This window comes from Alligator mississippiensis, chromosome 6, assembly GCF_030867095.1.
Source record: "Alligator mississippiensis isolate rAllMis1 chromosome 6, rAllMis1, whole genome shotgun sequence".
Taxonomy (NCBI): domain Eukaryota; kingdom Metazoa; phylum Chordata; order Crocodylia; family Alligatoridae; genus Alligator; species Alligator mississippiensis.
The window spans coordinates 4952002-4972394 of record NC_081829.1 but is presented as its reverse complement, the minus strand read 5'-3'; the positions used below and the strand labels follow the sequence as shown (position 1 = coordinate 4972394).

The 20393-nt window shown below is 50.8% G+C and overlaps 1 protein-coding gene across 13 annotated transcripts in view; it reads left to right on the top strand.

Annotated features, from left to right (window-relative positions):
• The window catches only part of MACF1 (microtubule actin crosslinking factor 1), a 222488-nt gene that overhangs the window by 136893 nt on the left and 65202 nt on the right, over positions 1-20393 (top strand). For all 13 annotated transcript variants that reach the window (XM_059729557.1, XM_019498838.2, XM_059729551.1 and 10 more), the window contains 8 exons: positions 1360-1516; positions 2627-2744; positions 3964-4026; positions 4800-5041; positions 5584-5713; positions 6516-6715; positions 8216-8711; positions 9296-10767. In XM_059729557.1, the coding sequence (XP_059585540.1) occupies positions 1360-1516; positions 2627-2744; positions 3964-4026; positions 4800-5041; positions 5584-5713; positions 6516-6715; positions 8216-8711; positions 9296-10767 (2878 nt within the window). The remainder of the gene's footprint in view (positions 1-1359; positions 1517-2626; positions 2745-3963; positions 4027-4799; positions 5042-5583; positions 5714-6515; positions 6716-8215; positions 8712-9295; positions 10768-20393) is intronic.

The following is a 20393-nucleotide window of genomic DNA, read 5'->3' as shown; positions in this document are numbered from 1 at the left end:
TCCTACACCAGCAGACATCACACAGTCACCTCAGGCTGACATTTAAAATAAGCACGGCTGGGGGTGTTGTGAACATGCCTGCGCTGTAAGAGGAGCAGCCACGTGATTTCCTAGGGAACACAGGCTGCAGCAAATCAACCCTGCCGAGCTCCTCGTGGGGAACGGATCGTTAGGAGCATCTGCTGGTCCCTCCAGCCTTTGTTTGGCATGGGAGGGTTTGCAACAAGGGCAGGGGGTGCCAGCAAACATCAGGCTGCTTTAAAAATTGGGGAGGGAGACCCGCGGGGCTTGGCTCAGGATTGAATGCAGTATGATGGGGAAGAAAAGCTGCTGAGCAATCTGAGAGGCCTTTGCAAGGGCCATTTTATCTTGGTGGTGCCCGACAGCAGTGCCCAGGGAATTCAGCCACGTTCCCAAGTGTGAATGCACCACCTCCGCACTCTGCAGCGATTGCAGTGGGAAGGGGAGGAGGCAAAAAAACTCCCCACAGTACACCCGAGTTACTGCATCCACTACAAAATGCCACCGATGAAGCCACCTGCATCAGCAATCCCTCCATGTGGCTGTGGAGTGGGGCGGCAAGGAGAGAGCCTGGGTCTGCAGAGCTTGATCTCAGTAGGCTCAGTGAGTAAGCTGTGCTGGGGCAGGGAGGCCTGGTATCCCCCAAGGGGCAGGCAGAAGCTCCAGGGCCATAGGAATAAACTACACCTTCCCCATATTTTGACTTCTCCTTTGCTCATAGACCTTCAAGCCTTTGCCCTTTGTGGAGTCATGGATGGGCAAGGTGTCGGATCACATGCTGCATCTTTTGCTGCATGGATTTGGTCCGTCTGTTCGCGGTCTTGTGGTATCCCGGTGGGGGCCACGTGGCAGTTGCTGTGGAGGAGTAGGAGCACTTTCAGTGCTTGTGACTCTTCTGTTGGTATCTGTTCCTTGGGTATTTACTATTCAGCTCTGTTTACAACCGTCCTCACTTCCCTTTCCAATGATAAGCCCAAGCCCTTGTTGCAGTAACTAGAAGACAGGATGTGACGCATCCACCTTGTGACCTGCCAGCTCTCTGCAGATCGCTTTGACAGCTGCTCACCTGTACTGTACCCACAGTGTGAGTCAGGGGTCTCCCAGGGCAGGATGACACTGAACACGTGGACCCAAGGTCAAGCGCTGAGCATGGTTTAGCAGGAAAAGGGGTGTGTTGCAGCTATGGCCATAGCTCTGGTTGGTATGGTAAGCACCGTTGCTAAGCGACAGTAACACACAAAAAAAAGGAAAAAGTAGAGAAAAGTGTCCTATATTCAAGCGATGGTAATTGCAAGGCAAAGCACGAGCAGCTCACTCTCGAAACCTTTTCACTCTCAGAGAAAAGGATGCGTCATCCTGCCAGGAGCAATTGGATGAATTCCGAAAGTTGGTTGGCGTGATGAGGAAGTGGCTGAAAGACAGTGAAGGGAACGTGCCATCGGCAGAGACCTCCCTGGGCACCCAGGAGCTGGACAAGCGCATGCAGCAGATCCAGGTGGGCAGAGGGGACCTCTCCTGCTCTGCGGAGCTAGTGTGAAAGTAGGAAACCAAAGAAGTGTGTAATAACCTGCAGGATGCTGTGTCCTGGGAGGTTTTTATGCTTTAACTGTAATCTAGTTATGACTTCCATACATTCAAGGTAGAGCAGTGTCAGCTTCTGCAGTGGTTTCAGCTCACTGGGCCCTCACTTGCTGAGAAAAGAGAATCACTGATGATTCCTCTTTGCACGGGACTGTCAGCTGTATTGCATCGCCTATGCTGACACGTGCATCTTTTATCCTTAAACGCGTGGTGAAATGGATGCAGAGGCTTTATTTATAGTATCATATGTTATATTATTACTTTAAGAAAGCCTAAAGCCCCCTGCTTTGAGCAGGTGGTGGAGGAAAAGGGGGTGCAACCTGCCCCCAATGCTGCTCTGTTTCTAATGCCCCCAAATCCATCCTCTCTTGGGAAGGTTTGTCTGCCAGGTGACACAGCTGGAACCCCAGCATTTCCATCCTCATCCTTTTCTCGGCTAAGTGACACCTCAAATCAAGATGTGTCAATAGGTGTGATTCAGAGAGAGTGTGGTGTCCTGTTCACTCACCTGGATCTGCCTTTGGAGCAGATCTCTGAGCTGCAGATTGATGAAAGTCTCTGTGAACCCTGTGATGTGCTGCAGCCACAAGACGCCTGGGGTTGTGTGTGGGGTAGGATGGAGGACACTTTCAAACTGGTGTTCGAAAAGAGAGGTACCCTGTGATGGAAGCAGTCATGAGCCAAGCCATAAGATAACACTCTTTCTCTTGACTAGATACAAGTAAAGAAACCTGCTTCTAATATAGTGGATTCATGTAGCTTCACTGATTGACAACAATTTGGTTTATTCCCTGGGAGTTAGTGAGTCACTAGGAATTACATAGCTGAGTGAATCCTACATATGTCCTTCAGGAGTGTGTCCAGGGTAGTTGTCAAGTCACCAGCCTGCAGTTCTCTGTTCCAGAAAGTGTTTGAGTATAAGCAGCAGCAAGACCTAGTTTTTTGTTTGCCTCTCTGCCGTCCGGCATTGAGATGACATATGGCGAGGTCAGCGTGCGGGTACCTGGTTCTGTTCCCCGACTAGGCTCTTCTGGAAGAATGGGCAGGGAAGAGCGCCCAGGTGGAGGAAATCAATCGCAAAGGAACGGCCTTGGAGAACTTGATCGTCGAGATTACAGCCCCCGATGCCCAGGCAAAAACAGGTGAGCATGTACCCCGCTGCCCTGGAGCTCCTGCAGCTCGGCTTTGGTGGGAACTAATGTGCGGCACTGTTGTTTCTCCGTGCTCTGCGAGCGTTTGTCGTACTTTAGATGTTTCACGTCCGTTTTCATCAGACAGAAAGTAGCTTCAAGGCCCTTCACAAAGGGAAAGTCGAGAAGCCAACAAGGGTGTGAATACCAAATACCTGAGTCTTGCTGCCAGGTGTTTAGAGGGTGAGGACTCGGGTCCCAGGGCAGTGCTCTCTCTCCTGCCTGGAGCCACGGGGGTTCAGTCTGTCTGAAGGCTTGGGCTTTATATACGGGTACCTGGATGAAACTTTGTGGCCACTGCTAGATAGGAAGTCAGATCCGGTGACACAGGGCTCCCTTCTGGGCTTAAACACTATGAAAAAGTCACGCAGAAAAGAGTTATAAGTTTCCTAAGGTCTCTTTGAACAGCCTCCTTCTCCAAGAAAGGAGTGTAGGGTAGGTAACATCTCCAAGAAAGGTCTTGGGACTCTTGCAATATCCAATTCTAAATATTATTCCCACGGACAATTGCTTTCCCGTGGGTTTTTGCAAGTGCTTCCACAGAATGCAAATATCTGGCAGTCCCCGGCTCGGTGACTATAGGCAAGCCGATGCATCCTCTGACCCCATTAGGAGTCAACTGCTGGAAGAGGCCTAGGAGCCCTTCCTTTGTGGCGCGCCAAAGCTGCTCCACTTCTAAACTCTGTAGGAGGCACTAGAGGGAATTGAGGAGCAGGGAAGCCTTGAGTGCGAGGGGTCACAGCTACTCAATCTTTCAGCTGCTCCACTGGAAATCAGAAGGGATTCAGGAAAGCAAAAGAGGCGTAGAGCAAGGAAAGTTGGATATGACATGTAGGCACTGGGATGTGAGGAGAGGCGAATTCCTGGGGCAGAGTCCTCTAAGAGAGGCTGTGGGAGAACCCGTGAACGTAGGAGTACGAAAGAAATATGCCCCTTGCTTCTGCTTGATGGCTGACACGGCCCATCTTGTGGAGAGCTATGTTGTCTCGTGCTGTGTTGACCTGCTCGTGCCCAGGGTCGCATTTTGCTTGCAGGGTGTCCGGTGTCGGCAGCAGACGGCCTGAAAAAGGGTCAGGCCGGCGCCAGGTGCACAAGCTCATTGCTAACGTGTCCGTATCCCTAACTTGTTTGTCTTGTCCTTTTTCTCGTCTGTCTCCCGTCCCTTGCTCAGGTTCTGGGCTGCCCGCTGTAGGAGGGTCTGTAGGCAGTGTGAACGGATACCACACTTGCAAAGGTGAGACCTCCACCTTCCGCAGTGCCAGCGTGCGCGTGTGCATGTGTGTGGTCAAGGCAGCATCAGTGTTGTCCGTCTCTGTGTCCATCTGTATGTGACAGTGGCGGTATATGCAGTGTTCACGAGCGAGAGAGCCCATAGCGTGACATGGCCGCAATACCGTAGCGAGTGAAATGAGCCTGCAGATAACTTACCCAATTTTCTGGAGTGATGGGTGGTGACCAGAATCACACTAGGGGCTGGGTTTGGGGATGTTGGTCAGGCTGCAGGACAGAAATGGGAGGAGGAGAAGCCAGCTTCAACACTTTTCCGAGGGTGTGAGGAGAGCTGATAAACGGGAGGCGTTTATAAGAACCGCTGTTCAAGGGATTGACTCTGAGGGTTGTGACAGCACATACAATGGCAGGAAGTGTGATTTTAATTATCACCTGTTACCTGCTGTTAGTTCACTGGTCCAAGGAGTCACACCTGTATTAAAACGGCTTGATATTCCGGACTCGGAGAGGGTGCAAGGAGGAGGTGGATCAAGCTGATTAATCCCTTCCTATTCATTTTGTTTGCAAACTGTCAGTCTGCATAAGTGAGACAACAGAAAGAGGCTCGCCAACGTGACAGGTAGTGGAAACCCGACAGCCGGGGCGGATGGGGAGAACATAGTTTGCAGCCCCCAGTGCTCAGTAGACTGGTTGCCCAGAGCTGTATGAGTACAAGCAGTCTAGCCAAGAGTGGTGTCCAAGGTAACCTCCGTCACCGGCTCGTTTCTTTCCAATCAGATTTAACTGAGATCCAGTGCGACATGTCAGATGTGAACCAGCAGTATGAGGCCCTTGGCCTGGCGCTGCGGGGACGTCAAGAGCAGCTGTCAGCCATGCGGGAGAAGATGCGGGAAGTCCAAGAGGAAGCAAGCTCCATGCTGAAGTGGCTGGAGTCAAAGGAACGGACCCTGTCCGAGCTGGAAGCGTCCACCTCGCCTACCAAAACAGAGACCGTGCGGGCACAGGCTGAGCACAACAAGGTGACTGCTCTCTCGTGGCTGGGGGAGAGTCCAGGTTTGCTACCCTGACCAGGAGACGTGCTTTATTGCATGAAGTTGAGAGTGCCACACGACTGGTTGCTTGTGAAGAGAGCGTTTCTCTTTCTTTGGGAGGGCAGTTGGTCCAGCGTAGCTTGGACACGTGCAGCCCGTCTTGAGTTGTAGAGAATTTGCGTGCGGGGGGCCCAGAGAACGAGCCTCTACTTAAACAAAGGTTGTAATCTCTCTTCAAAGCCCTAACTCGTGGATCATCCCACAACCCCCTGGAAAACAAAGTGCCATCTAACACCCCAGTGAAAAGCATGATCTTTTCCATTTCTTCTTTCCTTCAGAGCAAGTTAACCCTAAGCCCATAGTAACAAGACAGAGTACCTCCACAAACCCCAAAGGCACGGTGTCTTGTGTAAATCCCGCTGTGGTTGCTTTTCCTTTCTCATGTTGTTTGGCGCAATATAGCCCCTGTGCAAGAATTGTGTCTTCCATCCTCTATATCTCAGCATGTCCAAAATTATGTCATTTTTTAGGCATTCCTGGCTGAGCTGGAACAGAATTCAGGGAAAATCCAGAAGGTGAAGGAGGCACTTTCTGATTTGCTGGAGAAGTACCCCGATTCTCCAGAAGCAGGAAGCTGGAAGAAGATGCAGGAGGATCTTAGTAAGTGCCCTAGGGACTTAGCATGGTTTTTAGGTGCCTCTGAACATCCTTTGAGGGTGACCCGAAGTTCCAGGACAATCTCGGAGTCATAGAACAACAGAGTCGCTTCTAATTAAAAATTCAGGAAATTAAAGAGTGTACCTTAAGGCCTTGGGTACGCAGAGTGTTTTCAAGATGAGCTGAGTCTCACTTAATGAAACCTGCATGGGAGAGATGTGTTTCAGAGAGTTTGCTTTCTTAAATTACCTTAGAAAATGTCCAACTAAATCACTCATTTTTTTTTTTTTGAGTTAAATCATTTTTTTTAAGGGCAAGTTTAATCGCTGACAGTAAAATCCTCATGCTTAGTTGCAATGCTCTAGATAGCTCTTGCCTCACCATGATGGCTTTATCTTAGAAAAGAAACATTTCTGACCAGTTGTTAGGAATGACAAAGTGCTTTCCAAAGTCTGATAAGCATTAGATTATCTTGGTTTAACAGAGGGGGAATCTGAAAGAGAGGAAAGTTTCAATGATTCATCCAGAGTCTTGGAAATCGGTGATAAGATTGCCGAGAATGCTGGGGTCCTGAGCGCAAGTTCAAATTGGATGATATTTGACGGGGCTGAGGCTGTATTATATGTTTCACCGAGATTATGCTGGAATATTAGACATTGCTTTAAGATTACACCACAGATTCCCTCTTAAACGGGGGAGATCTCCAGTGACAAATTAGCGATGAGGAAATGGAAGCTCTTAAATCGAGAGGCGTGTTTCCCCGGAGCAGCGACGTTACCGGCTCCGTTCTGTGTCGTCTTTTCAGGTTCCAGGTGGGACCGAGCCAATCAAGTAACAGCCGAGCGCCAGCAGAAGCTGGAGGAATCGGCAAATCAGCTAGCGAGCTTCCAGGCAGCCGAAGCCCAGCTGCGCCCGTGGCTGATGGAGAAGGAGCTAATGATGAGTGTGCTGGGACCCCTGTCCATTGATCCCAACATGCTGAATGCACAAAAGCAGCAGGTCCAGGTGAGAGAGGCAGCTTCCTTGTGCCTCCTTTGTGTGAGGAGCATGGAGCACTTCCAGGCTCTATAGCAAGTAGTTGCAAGCTGCGTTATCTCATCTGTGGCTGATGAGTTCTTCCGTGTATTTTCTATACTATGGGTGCATCTACGTGTGCATTAACGTGCATTGTTAATGTGCATTAAACCTAGTACCTTCATTGTGAGGAAAACGCGTGCTAGCCTGTCTTGATGCACATTAACTAAAGAGCACACGGGGCATTTTTACACATGCAAGCGCCACAGCACAGTGCACTTTTCAGAGTTGCATTAGTGGCGAAATGTCCGCTGTTGTATAAGTGACGCTTGCAGTTGTACAAGTGGCAAAATGCGCGTCAGCACTGAGAAAATAGCAGCAGCGCGCTTTCGAACTGGAACGCATAGAAGGGGCTTTAGTTCAAAAGTGCGCCGCTGCCATGTCCTGCGCACTGATGTGCGTTTTGCCGCTTGTACAGCTGCACACGAGGCAGCGCAGTGCGTGTCGGCTCGCGTGCAGGGCAGACTCGATTAATCGAGTCTGCTCTGAAGTGGCGGATCTCCGGCACGTCGCAGGACCAAAAAGTATGTGTATAAATGCCCACAGGTTTTAAGTGATGCTTAATGCACATTAGTCTATTTTAACGCACGGTTTTTAGTGCCACTTTCATGCACTTTAAAATAGGCTAGTGCGCATTAAAGCATGTATGTAAATGGGCCCTATGTTTATGCGCGTGCGTTTGCATGTGCATAGCATGCAGACACCACCTGCTACAGAGCCTGCTGAGTTAGTATGTTAAACCTTGTTCTTGTATTAAAAGTGCCCTGCCGTGTATCCCCTTGTACAGTGAGTACTGGAGAGCAGGGGGCTAACTGAGAGGGTCTAACTCCACCATCTCTTCTCAAAGGCCTTGAAACATGTTGGGTGCAGACCACACCACGCAGCAGTGAAGCGGGTGCAGTTCTTGATCTCATTTCTGCGCACAGGGAGGCTTGACTCAGCACTGATTCATTTGTCCTCTGTTAAAAGCAATTCCACTCTCTAAAAAGATCACCGTTGATGTAATGCAGGGCCTGTTCATACTGCCCTTTTGGCAGAGAAACCTGCCTGTCAACCTCCTCTCTGCCTACTTACCTGTAATTACAAATTAGGTTGCTAATATGCCCATAACTGGCCAAACCACAAAATATCCCCGTTAACATAATTGGATCTCCTTGTCCAGCCGGCTAATGTTATGTTGGACAGTAGCAGGATGAATATGGGAAGAAAGCGGATACTTTATACAGGCATTCATGGATCCTTCCAATTTTTTAAAGCTGAAACACTATTATAAATTGAGGTCTTTGTTGCCTTCCTATCCCAGGAGTTTCCTGGTTCGTTTCCAGTGGTTCTTTGGATTGTTTCAAAGCCCCAGAGGCCTGTGCTGTTTTGGTTGTGTGTATTTGGACCTGTCACATTTATACAAACATTTTCACGTTATTTCTGTTCCAGTTTATGCTGAAGGAATTTGAAGCGCGCAGACAGCAGCATGAGCAGCTGAATCAGGCAGCCCAGGGAATACTAACCGGCCCTGGAGACCTTTCTCCATCTGCAAGCCAGGTGCGGGAGGAGCTCCAAGGGGTCAATCGGAAATGGTCTGAGCTAACTGACCAACTCAACTCCCGTTCCAGCCAAATTGACCAAGCCATAGTCAAGAGCACCCAGTACCAAGAGCTGTTGCAGGGCTTGTCGGAAAAGGTAAAGGCAGTTGGGCAGCGACTGAGTAGCCAGTCTGCCATCAGCACCCAGCCAGACGCAGTGAAGCAGCAGCTGGAGGAGACGAGCGAGATCCGGTCCGACCTGGAGCAGTTGGAAGAGGAGATTGCAGAAGCGCAGACCCTCTGTGATGAGCTGTCGGTCCTGATCGGGGAGCAGTACCTCAAGGATGAGCTGAGGAAGCGTCTGGAGACGGTGGCCCTTCCTCTCAAAGGGCTCGAAGACCTGGCAGGTGAGACGTCATGAGGCAGTCCCTTGTAGGAAGTAGCGGCATTCAGCTTCTTGCCCCGCTCTTTTACAAAAGGCTGCTCTGTCCGTGCTTAGGGATCATGAGGAAGGCTCTTTTGTGATGGTTTTAAGTTGGAAAGGAGGGCTGGAGAAGGCCAAAGTGAAGTGGTCTGTGTAGTGCCACAAAGGAGGTATGGTTTTACTTCCCAGACCATGCCGCCAGGCCTTGGGAGTGAAAACAGAGAGGATAGGCCTCACACGTGGAGGGTTGACTGGGTCTGAAAAGACCCCAGTCCCAATCTCCTGTGTGAGAAATGGGAAAGACGCACCGGGCATCCTTAAACTCAGAGCACTTTCTTCCACCCGCAGATGGGTCACAAAGATCTCGTAACCCCCCTCAAAAAAGACCTTAACTATTCTAGTCAAGACGTTCATGACCTCATGAGCGAAAGGCCAGTGATGCAATGGAAAGAGCTTGTTCCCGTTAATCAAAACACAACTTTCATGTTCAGGAGGTTTTAAAATGGTTTTGCTTTGCTTATTTGATTCCAGCTTCATTGTGGCATTGTAATCTTATTTCCGTTTCAGCCGACCGGATGAACCGACTGCAGACTGCGCTCGCGAGCTCCCAGCAGTTCCAGCACATGTTTGATGAGCTCAGGACCTGGCTGGATGACAAATTGTGCCAGCAAGCACAGAGCCGGCCTATTTCTGCTAAGCTGGAGAAGCTTCAGGGTCAAATCCAGGAGCAGGAAGAGTTCCAGAAGAGCCTCAATCAGCACAGTGGCTCCTACGAGATGATTGTGGCTGAGGGGGAGTCTTTGCTTCTCTCTGTCCAGCCTGGGGAAGAAAAGACTTCCTTGCAAAACCAGCTGGTTGGCCTCAAAACGCACTGGGACGAGCTCAGCAAACAGGTTGCCGATAGACACTCCAGCCTCAAAGACTGTTTGCAAAAGGCTCAGAAGTACCAGCGGCACACGGAAGACCTCCTGCCCTGGGTGGAGGACTGCAAAGCCAAGATGGCAGAGCTGGAAGTAACGCTGGACCCCGTGCAGCTGGAGGCAACCCTGCTGAGATCCAAGGCGCTGCTCGGCGATGTGGAGAAACGCCGCTCGCTGCTGGAGATGCTTAACAGCGCTGCTGATATCTTGATAGATGCCTCTCAGACTGATGAGGATGACATCCGGGATGAGAAAGCGGGGATCAACCAGAAGATGGACATCATCACAGAGGAGCTGCAAGCCAAGACCGGGTCCATTGAAGAAATGTCACAGAGGCTGAAGGAGTTCCAAGAAAGTTTCAAGAACATCGAGAAGAAGCTGGAAGGGGCCAAGCACCAGATGGAGATCTATGATGCTCTGGGCCCACAGGCTTGCAGCAACAAGAACTTGGAGAAGCTCAGGGCGCAGCAGGAAGTGCTCCAGGCCCTGGAGCCACAAGTGGACTATCTGAGGAACTTCACTCGGGGCCTGGTGGAAGACGCGCCAGATGGATCCGACTGCTCCCAGCTCTTACTCCAAGCCGAAGTGGCCCAGCAGGACTTCAAAACCGTGAAACAGAAAGTCAGCGAATGCTGTACGCTCATGGAGAACAAGCTTGAGGGAATAGGCCAGTTTAACAACCACGTCCGGGAGATGTTCTCTCAACTGGCAGATCTCGACGATGAGCTCGATGGCATGGGTGCCATCGGGAGAGATATCGACAGCCTCCAGTCTCAAGCCGAGGATGTTCGCGCTTTCCTGGGCAAGCTCCGGGGGCTCAAGTCGGACATTGAAACCTCTGAAGGGGAATGCAAGAAAATGCTAGAGGAAGAAGGGAGCCCCGATTTATTAGGACTGAAACGAGAACTGGAGACTCTGAACAAGCAGTGCAGCAAGCTGACAGAAAGAGGCAAAAATCGGCAAGAGCAGGTTGAGACGACGCTGGCTCGCGTTGAGGACTTCTACAACCGGTTGAGAGAGCTGAACCACATGACGGCGGCAGCGGAGGAGAACGAGGCACTGCAGTGGGTCGTGGGAACGGAGGTGGAAACCATCAACCAGCAGTTGGGTGACTTCAAGGTAAGTGCTCATGATGCATGTTTTCTCGTTAGCAGCTCGTTGGCTGCGCTGCGTGCTCTTTGGCGCTCCCGCAGCAGAACCTGCGTTTCCCGAGCTAGCATCACTCCGCGGTATGATATTAAAAACCCACCGCTGTGCTTGGCTTTGTACAATGCGTGGGCCCCGCCGGGAAGCACGTCAAGTCTTAAAAGGAAATGGCTCCTCTGTGGTCTGTCGTGAGAAGTTTGCTCCTTGTGCTGTGCGTGGTATTAGGACAGTGTCCTCTCTTGGCTTTTTAGATCTTGTATGCACTTTTTGGCGAGGAAGAGCGCTTTGCTTCCTTGACATTATTTGAATCATCCGTTCTGTATCTTCCGAGATGCTCAGGACAGATCCGTCGGTGTCTCTTGACGTGGATGTCAGTACAACCCCAGAATCCCAGCTGTCCTTCAGGAGCTCTGGGCTGCACGGCACTGCTCCAGATGTTGGCCTTCAGCTGAAATGGCAGACAGACAATGCTAAGCTATGGGTGGGTGGGTTATGTTTGTGCTTTTGTCTCACCAGTTTTTCCAAAAGGGCCTTTACATTGCCAGTAGAGAAACATTGGAGCACCTCAGGCTTTCAGTGCGGACCTTTTAACCGAGCCTAAAGAGAGAAAGTTGTTTAGGGAGTTGGACTTGATGCGGCATTATGATGTCAGGTTGTACTGTCACACTACATTAATTAACTTAATGCCGCTTAAGAGATTCTCTTGCTGTGAAGCCTCCATCACTGATGCGCTCCACGGCTGGTGATTGGTCTGATTTACATCTTGCTGCTCAGTGACTAGCAACGATAGGGGGAATGTTTTAACAGCCATTTACTTTTCATCACACGGTTAATTGATCCCGTTCGGACGGATAATGTCTCTGTTACGCCATCACACCAACACGAGTCGCAGACCTTTTTTTTTGGCCTTGTCTGGGAATTAAAGGTTTTTCTTGGCACAACCAAAGGTGCGGATTTCAACCAGTCTAGTTGCACTGCGTGAACCTGTTTGTGGCCAGTCCTGTTTCAAGATCAGAGTGGCTTGTTGGCTTCTTTGATGTGTCCTGGAAGGGATTTAAATCGGGCTTTGTTGATCCCTCAGTAAGCTTGTTCACAGGCAAAGTAACTATGCCTGGACAAATGGAAAACCCTTGCTGTATAGCGGAGCTCATTCTCTTGGTTGGGCAGTTTTGAGTAGACATTAGTGTTAAATGGAGTAGGATGTGCTACACTCGCTGGCGTGGAGAGCGAGATGAGCTGGGAGCTATGACGTCAGAAGAGGTTATTTCTAAACGGCCCAGATCTCGATGGTGAAGCTGTGCCAGTAAAACAGTGGTGACCAGCGTGCAAGAGGCCAAAACCACTGCCATGCAGGGAGTGCAGAAGCCTCCTTCTCTGCAATCATTGTTAGTCTCAGGGGCCTTGGGGCACAGCTGGTTTGGGGGTCTTTGATTGTGGGAAGTTTACTGAAAAATCGAAGTAGCAGAAACCTTAGTTTTCTGCTATGTGAAAATTAAGAGAAGAAAACCAAGGGGAAAATGAAAGCTGACAGCGTATTGATAGTTAGACCGAGAACCTCTTCCTGAACGAGCCAACATGACTAGCACCAGCGATGAAGGCTGCACAGCAGATGCTTTTTAAAGCCTAATGTAATGGTTAACTTCTGCAGGCAAAAGGATGTCCCACATGTCAACCCGGATGCGAGAGGTGACAGTCTTTTCCTATATTGTTTAAATGTGCATTGGGATGAGTGAGTAAGTAACGAAACAGCCTGCCTTGGGAATTGGGGGGAGAGGATGAAATCACGGAGAGCAAACCTTTAGAAAAATGTGTCTTTAAACTGTCCGTTCCAGGGAGCGGGGTCAGAGTCCTTCCTCCCCCACAGACTTGGCAAAGGGGTTGGGAGAGTTCAGGCGAGAGCACGAGGCCTGACCTACGCTCCAATCCCCGCAAGCCAGATGATCCTGGACGCATGCCCCGTGGCTGGTCTGGAAAGCAGCAGGCAATGGAGCTAAAGTCATAAACGTTGCCTGTCTCGGGCGCGGGACTCGAGTAGCCCAACGGGAAGCTTCCCGAGCACAAGCCCGAGTTTCGCAAGTTCGTGGTTTGCCGATGAAGTTGTAATTTGGAGGCAGGCTTTGCAGTGGGGGAGGGGGAGCCGTCCGTCCAGCTCTCGCTGAGCTCATGGGAAGTCCGAACAATGGGAGGAAGGAATCTGAGTGTGTCGGCCACATTAACACCCCAGAGGGTCCGCGAAGGGAAATCTCTCCAGGCCCTGTTTTCCAGGCCGAGTAACAATGTTTTGGTTCATTTCCGTGGTTCGAGAGTTTAGTTCCCGAGCTGAGATGCGATCGTGCACAGCAGATTGATCTTTCCTCAGCCCCAAAGCTTTGCTGCGGGGTCGTGCATCATTACACTTCCCTTCAGGTTCAAAAATTGAACAGTAATGAGGTTTGGTCTCACTGCAGGTAGGAAGCGTCTAAGCTCACACCGCTGCTGCCCTTGACTTGCTCGGGGAGAAGCCAGGGAAGGAGAGTCCTTTTGGGGAAGGACGAGGGGTTTTTCATTTTGGTGTTGACATCTGCTGTCAACGGATGGCCTCAAAACGATGCCTCATCTCCGCATCGGAGGTGACGCAGGTGAAACTCCGTGTGGGGCCAGCCTTTAGAGACATGCGGCAATGCCCCAGCTCTGTTTCCTTGGAACTGCATATGAATGCAGAGCTAATCTTTCACAGGGCTTGATGGCTGGGGAACTGGAGATGCAATTCCTGTGCATCTGTCCAGAAGAGAAAAATACACAGAGTGTCTTAGTGTTGTGCAAGGGCGCTCAGCCTCTGGCCCGTGGGCCAGATCCGGCTGGTGGAGCTGTGCCCATGCCCAGATGTGGCTGGTGGCACCACTCTCCTGCTGCCAAATCTCTGGACCCATGAGGAGCCCTGAGCCCCGTGCACTGGATCCGGTGCCCAATCCCAGGGGGCAGGAGGGGGCAGTGCCAGGGCCCATTCTGGCCCCTAGATGAGCCCTGTGCCACTCATTTGGCCCACAGGGCCAAAAGGTTGAGCACCACTGGTGTAGTGTTTGTATAAATACATTGGTAAAAGGGGTGCAGAATAGGTGCATCCCTGGAGCACCCAGCCAGACTGCTAATGCAGCCTTTTAGGGGGGGCCCTGCTAGCCCCAGTGCATGCAGAGCTGGAGTAATCCTGGTCAAGGAGAGTTATTGAAACCTGTGGCCTCCAGGCACCGAGCAGGGTGATTCACAAGTAGATTTATACTTGAGACTTTCCAGAGTATGTTCTTCCAGCAAATGCTCACCGTGTTTGCTCCATCCGAGAGCACGCTGCAAACAAAAGCTGGGAGCACCGGGGTGCTGCTTCCTAACACTTATGCACCTTGTCCTTTTGAAACCCTCCCTTGCCCGTGTCACCACGAGGTTTGAGGGAGATGAATGGGAGAGCAGGTTTTTCTGAGTTAATTTATCCAGCTGAAAAGCTGGGGTGCACTCCCCAAAACTCGCCCAAAGGAAGCCTTCTTTACCATCGCAGTGTCTCGGTAGGAGGAACCGAGGGAGTTTTTGCAATGAAGGTCTGATGTCGCCAGAGTTGCTTTTTGCAAGGGGCTTGCTGTTTTTCTGCAGTGATCCGAGAAGGAATAGCATTTTGGGATAGAAAGGAGCAGGCTTTCCTGCTTTACAGAAGAAGGTAGCGGGTTACTTAAAGCATTGTGTCTTTAGGGGGATGCCAAAGTATGGGGTGCACCCCCTTGGTGGGGGGCACGACCAAAGGCCACAGCAGTTGGCAGTGAGGGGAAGCGGTAGTGGCCAGATCACAAGCAGCTGCTGAAGTAGGGGTGAGAGGGGCTACTTCACTTTTTCCCAAAGTTTGGGAAACACTGGTTTAATGCGTCTCAATCCAGCTGATTAATTTAGGCTAGCCCTAGAGTATGATCACACCGCAAAGAAAGCAGGTTGTCAACTTAGATCAAAATAGTATTGGAAATAAGGGAGCCTGGCTTTCTGCTTGGGTGAGTCCCCGACTGCCTGCTAGGCTGAAATGGAGCTGGCACCCCGAGTAAAGCGCCAGGTTGCCTTGTCTTGGCTGCCATTTGAACTTGGGTTGCCATTCCAGTTGAAGACCACCGTTTATTTTTGGAGCGTCTATACCCCACGGATACATCGTTATATTCTCTCTAGCGCTTGAGCGCTGCAGAGAGCAAATCTGGAGGTGGTGATTCAGTCCCGTCTAACTGGTTCTAGCGCTGTTCGGACCACCCTGGCACACAGTTGTATTGCAGGAGCACGCCGGGCGCCATTCTGCTGTGGAGAAAGGCAGGCTGAGTCAGTACAGGTAAACACGCCTAAGCCTTTCTGTGAGGTCGAGTTGTTTTATTCCTCCTGTAGAAGATTTTGCAACCTGTAAATGCTCTTTCTGCACCAGCAGAAACTTTTTGACATGACTGGCAAGCAACGCTGGCCAGTGGTAGTTGCAAGCATGACTTGATTTGGGGCATTTTTTCCTCTACTTTTTCTGCTCTCAGTGTCATTAGACTGGGATTTCCATGCTAATAAGGACTAAACTCAAACGAAGGTTAGATTTCCACTAAATGTAGCAGCTTTCCCCTTTAAGCGTGGCAGGCGTGAGCTGGACCAGACTTACAGACCTGAAATGCTGCAGAAACATCATCCAGTACCTACTTTTTTGTGCCTGTTCAGGTGCCTTGCAGAATAACAGGATCCTGTATTTCAATCTCCCTACTCCCTCCCTCCCTCCCAGCAATAGGAAAGGAGTTGCTATGCTTTGAATAATGTAGCCTGTGGCTGCTTTATCCTAGCCAAAAGGCACCAGTCCCTCCTTGTAAGACTGGAAAAGATGGGTAAATGACTATCATTTCTTAACGATAGTAATATCATCTAAGAGGTCCAGGCACGAGCCAGCATTTTGTTAGGACAGGCAGTGATGAACAAAGATGGTCTCTGCCCGGTGCTGAAGAGGAATCCTAGATTCTCCCGGGAAGCGGTCCGAGTGGAGACAGGTTGGCCTCCAGTTCTCACCGAGCAATCCTCTCCCCCCGCTTTACTGCACTCCAAACTGCAAACATTTTTCAAAGTTTGTCCAACCGATGTTAGCCCAGTGATTCTCAACCGGGGAGCCATGAGGTCCTTTTAAGAGACAACATTAGCAGTGTTAGCTGTGCAGGCGCCTACACGTGATTCCCAGGATAAAGCCAGAGATTTCAAATAGGAATCCAGAAACGTCCTGACCTGTTGTGATCTTTCCGAGTTCTTTGCCACGAGAATTGTTCTGTTTATTTTTCTGTACTCAAAAAATGAGGAAGAGCTAAGAGTTATCTGAGGGGCGCCAGGCGTATAAAAAAGACGGTGAGGACCACCGGTTTAGCGTCTTGCCTGTGGATAGTGCTGGCTGCTTTGTCTTGGGCTTTGCTGTTTGTCTTCTGCAACCTTGGGCAGGTCTCTTACTTTCTCTCTGGTTTTTGGTCTATCTGCAAAGTAAAGAACACTTTTGTTTTGAAGCATTGAAACCCTTGCTTGAAAAATGTTACCAAAATAACCCTTTTCTCCTTTCTACACAATAAAGTGATGCTTGAAAGCAAAGAACTACTTATCTTTCCTAAGTAGCATTCCAGTGCAGTTTTGCATATTGAGAGAAATGTCGGTCTGTCCGTCCGTCTGTCTTATGGGAAAGATTAGACTAGAAATTAGGCAAGCTGCTTTCTCTTTCAACACGGCACTGAGAAGGGAGCCCAGAAGTCACGTCTGAGCGAGTCTGAAGAATTGTGTCCCAAAGGGAACCTGAGAGAGCATCTCATTTGTTGATATAATAATAACCAAGATGATTGCCTGCAAATTGGTCCTGATTCAAGTAGTGGAAGGAGAGACAAGGAGTCGTCCAGACCTAGACGGACTCCAGTGGCCTTGCACAGAGAAACCAACAGCCCAGAAATGTGTTGCTATTCAAGATCTTGCCCCATCTGCATCTCAGGGCAGTAAATACTTAGCGCCTCTACCCCCAGGTGCATACACAGGCCCGACCCCTCCTTGAACACCGTGAGAGCGGTAGCAAAGGAGCATCTACAAGCCCAGGCCTGTTTATGCCTGGCACGAGCAGCTAGGCTTTATTTGTGCACTTGCACTTGACTAACCGTTGAAATCCCTATCGGGGCATAACGCGCCTGGGGAAAATCTCCGTGCTGCAGAGACGACTCCTCCATCTTGCCCCGCTCAGATGAAAGCGTGGCGATCAGAGTGCCCCGGGGGTAGTTTGAAGGAGGGTAGGCAGAAGGCCAGGTAGTGGAGACAAAGGGTTAATTAAAGGGAATCGTGGTCCCATACCGTGCCCTGCAAGGCCAAACAGCTTGGGCCCTGGTTTCCACAAAGACCCCGTTCCTGGCCATCGTTACCCCAGGGAGAGAGCAGGAAGCCGCCGGAGAAATCCTTTCATCTCAAGAAATTCACTATCTCTTCCTGCTGAGGAAGCCCGTCGTAAAGGACGGGGGCCAAAACATCCGCTCCACGGTGGTTTAAAGTTGCTGGCTAAATCATTATATTCAAGCCAGCAATAGCCAGCTGCAACAAAGGACTTTCCACCTTTCTTGCTCCCCCCCCTTTTCTCAGTTACAGAGAAATCACTGCAGTAAAGCAGAGGGGGAGAGAGGAATGCTCAGGCTGCCGTGCCGGCTGCCCAAATGAGCTTTGCAAGGGCTCAGTGAGCACGAGAGGAGTTAAGCTGCGTGCGGGGAAATGCCAAGGGCAAGAGCCCCAGTTGACCCCCCTGCCGCTGGTCTGCCACTTGTCAATCGTGACACGAGTACAGCTCTCGAGGCCCGGCTGGGTGGGACCTTCGGGGTGGGCTCCCTGCCACCTCTTTGCAGACTCGGTAGACGAAACGGGAACAGTCGGACCATATTGGGATAAATGTGAACGTTCGCCCAGATCCCAAGCAGCCGCAGCCCTTCACTTTTGCAATAAGCCCTAAGGGCAGGTTATTTGAAGCCAGAGTTTCTCAATTTACAGGGCTTTGCAACTTGGGCAACGTTTGCTTTTCATGCCAATAAAGTTTGAACTTGAGCGTGTGCATGTGAGAGAGAGAAATCCCTAGACGGCAGTCATTCAAAAAGTGCTTCCATTTGATCTCGTAGAGCAGGTAGGGTCGCCGGGGACTCGGAGATCGTTCGTGCCTGGAGCACCCTCTTTGTAGGATTCCCACGCGGGCTGATGATGCAGTCAGGGGGTAAAACCATAAACTGTTAGTCATCTTTCTGTTCAGGTGCTGCTCTCTCTTAATCCCTTTCAGCTCTCCCCTTTGTCCCGTGTAAAAGGAGATAGGCTACGGATTTGGCAACTATCAAGCACAACCTCCCTCCCTCGCCCAACAAGCTCTGTCCACCCACACGCAAGTGCGCACAAAATATACCACAACCCCTCCCTTTGGGCAAGAGAGCGGCTGCTCACTTCATCATTCTTTATCTTATTCTCTTAACCTTTTGAGTGGGAGACTGCCTCATTGTCATTAGCAGATATACCGGCGTTGCTAATAACGAGCACTCGCGTAGTGCTTTCCATTTTCGATGAGCTTTGCAGAAATTCAGTAGTCTTCACGCTGCCGTGCGAGGTGCTCAAATCAATCGGTTGGAGTAGCTGCGTTTTAAAAGACCAGGAAGCTGAGGCTCGTAAAGGTTAGGCGCTTCCCCCCCAGCGGCACGGACAGGCCTGACTTCAGATCTCGAGGCTGGCTTTCTGGGGCCTGCACGCCAGAGGTTCTTGCTCTGGGTACATCTGTCACCGATGGAGTGAGAGCCACTGTTGTAGGGGACGGCATTTGGATAAAACGATGGTGCGGGGGAAATAATCCGTGATAACTATGCAGATTGCAATTGTGAAGGTAGCTGGCCTGGAACCGCTGTGTTTTAGATGTGGCACGTGAGGTCTTTGGGGACCACTGCCCAAAACCATGCCGCTTTCCAGCGAGAGAAGGGCTCTCTTGCAAGCTCGGGAGTGCCTGGATTTTGGTACCCAAAGCCATCGGGTGCCTTGATCGAGGGTAAACCATGCCACACGGTAAGAGTTGCAATGCTGCCATCTACCAAGCCTCCCAGTGGGACACTGGAATTGCCCCCAAAAGTAGCTCACTCGCCTTCATAGTCAGAGAGTGCACTGTTGTCAAAACTCCTGTTTGAAAAGCGGGGTTTCTGAGTAGAGGTCCTGTTGTCCCAAGATGGTTTGAAAGGCATGCAATGGCAAAGAGAAGCCCGGCTTGGATACAGGAGCTGCTCTGGGTGACAATGTGAAACAGCATTTCAAGGGCTTCGCTTCCAGGATGGCTGCACTATGGCATTTCATCCCTTAAGTTGTCTGTGCTGCAGTCGACCGTGACATTCGTGGGCTCAACTTCTAGGGCAGTAGGCAAAGGGCTTCCCCAGCTCCCAAGGGATGCTCTCTTGCTCTGCTCCTCTCTAAAGGACTTCACGCCGCAGGTAATCCGAAGCAGGGGGTATCCCGTAGACCAGCGGAGGCCCACTTTTTTGGCCAGCGTGCCATAAATTGAGTCCCATGCCCTCCTCAAGTGCCACTCAGTCCCCTTCCCCTGCCCGATCATCTGCTCTGCATTTCTACTCTGCCCCCTCCCCAGTATGCCACATGCCACGCACACAAGCTGCCCGCGCCACCGGTGGGATGGCCACCCCGACTTTCAATCTTTGCGCGCTGGGTCGAGACATCCTCTAGCATACTTTGGAAAGGAAAGTCCACTCTGGGTTCAGGACTGCAAGCCTGAACTTGAGGAACGCCAACAAATTTGCTGGAGGATGAGTCAAAATATTTAAGCCGTGTACCCAGCGCATTATTTTTGAATCAGCGCATTAGCGACAACCGCCCAGTCTATTAACACGCTTCTGCGCTTGCAGACAATGTCCCCAGAGCCCAACCCCAGATTCCCTTCCTCTGCAAAGTCTCCTGAGCTGTTTTGATGGTAGTCCAGCACCTGACAGTCTGGCCGAAACCCCAGCATAACTTTCCACTCAAGTCGTGGTGTGCTTTGCTGGCCGTGGCTTTGGGATGTGGGTGGAAAGGGGGAGGGAGATTTCCTGCGCGAGTGTCCCGTCAGAATGTGGCATCTTTAATGGAGCAGGGAGGGGGACAATCTGTCACTTGTTCTCCTGCTTTGGCTGATCTCGCGGTCCAGCTGGTGGTATTTTTAACCCTTACGTGACCCCCAAAGAATGCCTGTGGCTCCTTCCAGTCGTCCAGCTCTGAGCAGCTGGGTGGGGATGGGATAGGAGGGAGATGTGGGTGTGGGGAGGGCAGTGTTTTCTCCTTGTTTGAGCCCTTTCCAGACCTGCTTAAAGTATCCCTGGCTAGTATTTTGAGCATCAGCAACACAAGCAAAAATGCCTCCTCTCCCACAGCTGTTAAATGATCTTAAAGGCACAATGTCCCCTGTTGAGGGAAGGGATATTCGATTTGGGAACGCAGCAAAGCTTAGGTGAGCGTGGTGCATTTCAGCTTGCACGCCATGGTAGGTAAGAGCAGGTCTGGGGGTGACGCGTCCTTGGTAGTCTCTATGAGATGACTGTAGAGGGGACTAATCCCAGACTCGGTGGGAG